Source organism: Phalaenopsis equestris, unplaced genomic scaffold, assembly GCF_001263595.1.
Source record: "Phalaenopsis equestris unplaced genomic scaffold, ASM126359v1 Scaffold000021, whole genome shotgun sequence".
In the NCBI taxonomy this organism is placed as follows: Eukaryota; Viridiplantae; Streptophyta; class Magnoliopsida; order Asparagales; family Orchidaceae; genus Phalaenopsis; species Phalaenopsis equestris.
The window spans coordinates 702,924-710,492 of record NW_018164463.1 but is presented as its reverse complement, the minus strand read 5'-3'; the positions used below and the strand labels follow the sequence as shown (position 1 = coordinate 710,492).

The window sequence follows — 7,569 nt, the reverse complement described above, 5'->3', positions numbered from 1 at the left end:
AAGGAGAAGGATGCTTTCTTATATATTGAATATTATAATTAAACCCTCCTTAGTATCATTAGTTATTTAATAGTTATTAAAATTATCTATTTATTTCAATTGCCTACTAGTGACAGTTAAGCAAATTGAACTTTGTTGTTGTGATTAAAGTATTGCTTTTCTAAAATCTTAGTCCGCAGTTCTAACCACTCTCTGTGAGATCAATATCTAGGACTCCATTAGAGCCCTATATTACTTGAGCGATACGTATACTTGCGTTGATAAGTGTGACTTTACAATTATTGAATATTTATTACGTCCATATTTATCTTGTATTTTAAGCATATAAAAAGTCGATGTCAACATCTGACTAAACTTTTATAAAGGGCTAGATCACCTTTTCTCCTTAATCATTTTTAGATAATTTAACATCATATGTCATGGGTATCTCAATAGTATTAGAGTCATCCATTTTGACCTTCTTATGCACTTCTGTATCATAACCTTTATGAGTGATAAAGATAATTATATCTCTTTTCCACATTTCAATGACGAGATAGTAAGTCATTAGCCCAATGTCTGCCATTTCAGTTTTTTTATCAATTTTATTCTTAAATTTCATAAACATTTTTGGATTATTACATGTGAAAATCAAGTCATTTATGTATAAACACACAAATAAAATATATTTATCTTAAACTTTAACATAAAGTGTATGCTTATGGAGACATATAATTAGATTTTTTCTTTAAATTACTTGTCAATTTGAGTGTTCGAAGCTCTTGGTGCTTGCTTTAAACCATATAAGCCTTCTTAAGTCATAGGACTTTCACTTCTGGTCCTTTTACTTCATAGCCAAAGTTTGTTCAATAAAAAATTCTTTTTCAAGAACTCCATTTAAGAAAGATGACTTCAATCTAGTTGATGGATCTTCCATCCATGTTGGGGTGTCAACAAAATTATTAGTCTAATGGTTTTAAGGTGAGTGATAGGAGAAAATAACTCATCATAATCTATTCCATATTTTATTTTGTATCATTTAGCCACAAGCCTTGCTATGTATATCTCTTTAATTCCAACAGTCTTGTTAATTCCATATACACATTTAACGCCAATTTCCTTGTGTCGTTGTTGAAGTGTAGCAAGCACCCACAAATAATTTTTTGTGATTGCTTTAATTTCTCCATCCATAGCATCCACCCACTTCTTGCTTTTTACTACTTTCTGATAGCCTAAAGGTTCACATTCACCAAAATAACAAAAAGTGTAATATCATTTTGATTATTAGCTACCACATAAATATCTTATAAACATAGAAAAATTGGTGTTTTCTTTTTTGAACCTTCACTTAAAGATGTTGTCAAATATTGACCTCTTGTTGAAATTGGTGGAGTGATGGACTCATGTTATTCTTCTCCTACAATCTTTTCAATTTATAGCTGCTCATTTTCTTCTTCTTCTTCTTCAAAATAAGGAAGAAAAGTATATCTATCTTATTATGTCCTCCAATCCCCATTATCTTTTTCATCATACTCAACATCATGACCAATGAGAGTTTTGTCATCAATTGGATTATAAAGTATGTAACCTTAAGAACTTGAGTCATAGCTAATGAACACATACTTTTCACTTTTAACATCTAGTTTTGTTCTTATTTTCCTCTAGAATGTGAATGTATGCAATACTTACAAACACATTAAGTTAAGAGATACCTGATCTCATTCCATTCAATGCTTCTTGAGGGTTTCTTCATGTACACTTTTTGTATGGGAGCAACTTGTAAGGTAAATTGCACAACTGATCCCTTCTACTCAATATTCTTTGGGCATTCTTTTAATTTTGAGAAAGGTTCGAGCTAAATTGAGAATCATTCAATTCTTTCATTCTGCAAATCCATTTTATTGGGGGGCCCTTGGCAATGCTAAAGGATGACAAAATCCATAACCTTGATAATATGTTTGAAATCCATTTTATGTTAATTCTCCTCTATGATCAGATATAATGGCCTTGATGTTAAGACCACTGTCCTTCTCAACAAGAGCTGTTAAATTCTTAAATTTTTCAAACACTTCCGATTTATCCTTTAATAAAAACCCTTTTTTTAATCAAAAATAAAAGAAAATATTTACTCTCACTAATAGAGCCACAAACATCAGTGTGTATGAACTCAAGTTCCTTGGTTGCTCTTGAAGTTGACTCCTTTGGAAAGATTTTGCAAGATTACTTTCCAAGTAAACATCCCTTGTAAAGTTAATATGGTTGATTGATAAAAGCTAAGCCTCTCACCATATCCTTCCTTGATAGAGGAACTACAAAAAATTAGATGCCCTCATCGTAGATGCCATAGCCATACTGAGTCACTATAACAAACTTTTAAACAATTTGCAACATCACATTTTATTTCAAGAAGAAATAATCTATTTCATCATGGGTATCATAGCGATCGAATTCTTTCTATGGTCTCTTAAGAAAAAATAATTTTTTTTAAGTGAACATCATATCATTTCTCTAATAACTAATCCAAACTCAAAATATTAGTCTTCATAATGGGCACATAGTAAACATTTGTGATGAACTGACGACCTCCATTGCTCAAACGTATTAGAATTTTACCTTTATCATCTATCGATATTTTTGATTCATCTGTAAATGAAACATTTCCCCTTATTACTTCATCAAGCTTTACGAACATATCTCTTTCTTTGCGCATATGATTGCTTGCACCAGTGTCAAAATAATATTTATTTATTTGATATTTATCTTTGTCCTTGCATGCTAACAATAAAGTTCCTCCTTCCTTACTTTTATCTTCTATAAGGTTGCTTTTCTCCTCCATTTCTTTTGAACATCTACATTCCACAACAAAATTGGTCAAATTTTTTATAATTGTAGTATTTAATTTGTGATTTGTCATATCTTGGTCATGAATTTCCTTTTCCAAGACCTCTTGATCTTTGTTGATTTTCACTTATACCTCTATTATTGCAATTATTGGAAGTGTTATATTCACTTTTTCCTAGTCCTTGTCCATGACCACATCCTCGGCCTCGTCCTCTTCATCATTGGCATCTTCATTGTTGAAAATTTCTTCTTAAAAAATAGTTGAAGAAGTTGCGCCATCGTTTCTTGTTGTTTTTCTTCCTTTTCTATTTTTTCCTTACAAGTTTGCAAGGAATCCAGTAATTGGTTTACAATCATTATTTTTAAATATTTAGTTTCTTAAATTGTAGTAACGGCATACTAAAATTTTGGATTAAGAGAGCGAATAATTTTTTCTATATTTTTTACTTCATTCACATTTTCACAATTTGTTTTAATTGATTAAGAGTAGTCAACATTCTTTAAAAATAATCTGAAATTAATTCAGATTCCTCCATAAATAAGAGTTCAAATTCACTTTTAAGAATTTGAAGGCGAATCTTTTTAACTTACTCCACTTCTTTGTTGCAAATTTGAAGTTTCTCCCATGCTTTATTTCTTGTGTTTACTTTTGAGACCTTCTCGAATCAATCTTCATTCATTGCTTGATAGATGAGAAAGAAGCCATCGTGCCTCTCTTTCTTGAATCTTCCAAAGCTTCTCTTTGAGTTTTGGATAGAGCAATATCATCCTGCTCTCTATAACCCTTCTCATTGATACGCCATTCATCTTGTACTCTTAATAGATCCTTCATCATAATGCTCCAATTAACGTAATTAGACTTGGCAAGCATTGGAACTTGGAAGGGAATCAATAATTCATTTGCCATAGCTCTGATACCACTTTGTTGGGGAGAAACTAAAGTTTTTATAAACTCAAAATCACAAAATGAAACTCTCAAACTCACCCAAACTCAATTTAGAAGCTCACAAAACTTTCTCTTAGACTTGATTCATAACACCTAAAACTATGAGGTATTTATATAAGTATAGAAGTAATCAACACCACACATTATTCAACAATCAAACTAATCTCGGCCTTTCATTTTTCACCTACCACAACCACCACACACACATGCATCACATCTCTCACCTTGTCTTTTCATCATATCAACTTTTCAAAAAGCTTAGTTATTTCAAAAATAAAAAACTAGTTTATTTATGGATATTTTTCTCGATCTTAAGGTAGCTTTATCTCTCTGCAAATTTATATGTTCTTTTAGTCAATGTGCTATGAGCAGTTCTACTCAATCAAATCCTGATGTTATTGATCTCGATACTATTCAGATGCCCAGGTAAATCCCACTGCTGTGGATTGAGTAAGATATGATATTTAGTATTTATTAACTTTTATCTTCACATTAATTTGATTTGTATTTCCTTTGGAGTTTCTTATAGCATCGTTTATTTGGCCCATTTGACCATTTTCATTAACTTGGGTGAGGATTAATTAGAATTTTAGGCCTGTGATTAGCACTTGCTTCCCACATTCTCGGTATAGCTTCTAATTGGAAAGAGTTGAACTTCAGCTGTCAATTTGTTGAACCGTCAAGGCTTTCCACATATTAGACAAACGCTACATCGTTTTTCCAACGTCATATAATTTTTAATTTGCTTTCCATACACATACAGATGTATATATTTATTTATATTGCCTTAATTTTTTGAAAAATTATGCCTATAGAAGTTTTTATAGGAGAATATAAGTTTGCTTAAAAAACAGCTGAAGTTTCATTCTTCAACTAATGACAATGTTTAAGTACAAGCATAAGAATTTCTGTAGTGCACATTTATAAAACTACATCTAGACGTTTAAAAAAAAGTTATACTAGGACGGGATTCACAATTATTGAATATAGTTTTAAAATAAACAAGTTAGTTTTAAGGCCTTATTAAAATAATCAGTATCAGAATATTCTGACATCATTTTTCTCTGTTCTCTTACAGTGAGAAAAAAATGCCTGTTATTGTAAGTGGTTAATATATTTTTTTTTTAAATCATTAATTTCAAGTCATTTTTCATTTGGGGGTTTTTTCATCATATCTTACCTGCTGATGATATTCTTAAAGTAAAAGATTTACGTATTCCTTCTCGATGTTTTCTTTGTAAATATGAGGAAGATAATTTGGAGCATATTTTTACTTCTTGCACCTATGCTAAGAAGGTTTGGAAAGATATCTTCACTTTTTGTGACATGTCGATAAATGATGTCACTATTTTTCCATCAATGATTTCTTTAACTTTTGGAGATGTGTCGGTGAGAATATTTTTTTTTACCGCTATTCATATTATTGTTTCTTGGTACATTTGGTTTGATGGGAATTAATCTAAACATAATGACAATTAGATTACTACTCATTCATGCTTTATTTTCATTACTAATTTTGTTTATAATATATTTCGTTTTGGTAAATTTAAAAATCCTTTGGGTTTGAAATCGAGGAACATCTTTTTTAGATGTGATATAGATATTCATTCTTATTGTAAGTCTGTTATTAATTTAAATCGCTGGAATAAGCATTTGCGTGACTTTCCTAAAATCAATATTGATGGAAGTTAAATAATTTTTTTTTCTGAAATTGGTGGATTGTGTCGTAACATCGAAGAAAAATATATTTTCTGGTTTTCTGCTCCTACTATCCCTGTATCATCTATTTGTTCTGAAGCTGACGCTGTTATACTTGCATTAACTTTAGCTGTTATTTGCAGTGGACATTTGAACGATGTTGAGATAGATTTTTTGGAACTTTGGAACTATTGTACTAAGAAGAAATTGTATCTTTGGAGTCTTATTATTCAAATGAAAAAAATATTTGCTTTCCTTAAGATTTTGCAGATTAATTGGCTATTTATATATCGAGAGACAACCAATGTGCAAATTGGGCTGCTAAGCGTGGGTTGGAGAAACAAGACTTCATATTTCCGGTTCGAGTACCTCATGAGCTTTCTATTCTTATTCATGATTATTGTTTAGAAACTCCTTATATTCGATGTGATAATGTTTTTAGATTTTTTTTACGTGAGTTGTACTTGACTGACGGTTTCTTAGGTTTTTATTTATTTACGTGAGTAGGGTGGTTGGTATGTAGTGAAACTGTCGGTCACAAACACTTTAACATTTTTTTTATTTGAATAAAATTTCTTACGGGATTCCTTAAAAAAATGATCAATTTCAAAATTAATCTAAATATTATAAAACTTATTGAAGGAAAAAAAAAAAGATGTGATAAAGTTTTTGTCGGTTTAATCTTTAACGTTATTATCGATGGATGCCATCTAATTCAGTTAGTAACATTTTATGTTGTTAGCAAGTAAAATATTTTTTTACATCAAATTTGGACATTGGTAACTGCCTTTTGATTAAACAACTATGTACTTCCATCTAAAACTATCTGTCAGTCTAATTTCTTCTCTAATGTTCAGTTCAATGCTTAGCTATTCCTACGTTCTTTTTCTATTAAAAAAATAAAGAGGAATGAAAAGGCAAAATGATAAGTAAATAAGGCAGCTGTACGTTGGCTTAATAAAATAAAATTTACCAATATAACAGCTTTGATATTGTCCGACGAAAGAGGAATATCCAACTGCCCATGTTTCTGAAGTCTTAGCAAAACATCAACTATATCCTCTCCAGAATCATCTCCCTGAGAGTTCTTTGCTTGATGCTCCTCCAAAATCTCATTCAAGATCTCATCTAAATGCTGATGCACTCTCTCCAACCGAGTCCTCGAACCAGTAAGTTTGCCAATGAACCCCAACGATGGGAAGAAATCAACAATATCAAATCCCGACAAGTGCCTGAACGCCTCTCTCGTCGCATTTAGGAATTTTTCCTGATGAGCGCAGTCCTTCCCGAAAGCCGCCCGAGAAATAGTCGCGCTCGTCAAAGCTAAAAACATCTCTTTAAGGTTCACCGGCGATCCCCTCGCCCTGCGGATCCTATCCACAAGGTTATCTCCTTCTTCCTTTCTTATGAAACTGAAAGACTGGACGCGTTTGGCGCCGAGTACTTCAACTGTGCATATTTTTCGTAGCTGTGACCAGTATTTACCGTAAGGAGCAAAGCCGATGTCCATGCTATTATAGCAGATGATTTTGCTGGCAAGTAACTCAGGCCGAGAAGCGAAGTTGATGTCATGGGTCTTCATAACCTTGGTGACAAGTTCTGGGGATGTGATTACTATATGGTTTATTTCTCCGAGTTTGAGGAGATGCAGAGGGCCATATTTCCTGGCGAGGTCACGCAGTCTTCGGTGGGGATGGTCACCCAGAAGGAGGTGAATGTTTCCTATGATTGGGAGTTTCGGTGGTCCTGGAGGGAGCTTAAAGGTATTGGAGGTTTTGTGGGTTTTAAGCTTCTTCATCAGTGTAAGGAGGAGGAGGAGGAGGAGGAGGAGGATTAGTGGTAGGATTTCGGATGAAGTTGGTGCTTCCATGGCTCACAGTTTGTTTTGGGACTAGACTGTGGGAGTGGATTGTTTGGAGATGTTTGCGTACTTTTATACGTGGGAGTATACTTGTAAGATATTAAAAAATTAATACTTAATCAACATGTTTTTATTCAGATTTTTTAGGATGACCGGATGAGCGAAGAAATTTATATTAAAATTAATATTTATAAAAATGTTAATTGATTTAATATATTACAGTCATCATTTAATTAATTAAATA

The 7,569-nt window shown here is 32.2% G+C and overlaps 1 protein-coding gene across 1 annotated transcript in view; it reads right to left on the bottom strand.

The window, feature by feature from the left end:
• Positions 1–7,363, bottom strand: part of LOC110018395 (premnaspirodiene oxygenase-like) — a 19,554-nt gene extending 12,191 nt beyond the window's left edge. Inside the window, exon 1 of the mRNA XM_020715696.1 lies at positions 6,438–7,363. Coding sequence (XP_020571355.1) covers positions 6,438–7,334 — 897 coding nt within the window. The 5' untranslated portion in view covers positions 7,335–7,363. The remainder of the gene's footprint in view (positions 1–6,437) is intronic.
• Between the last annotated feature and the right edge of the window lie 206 nt (positions 7,364–7,569).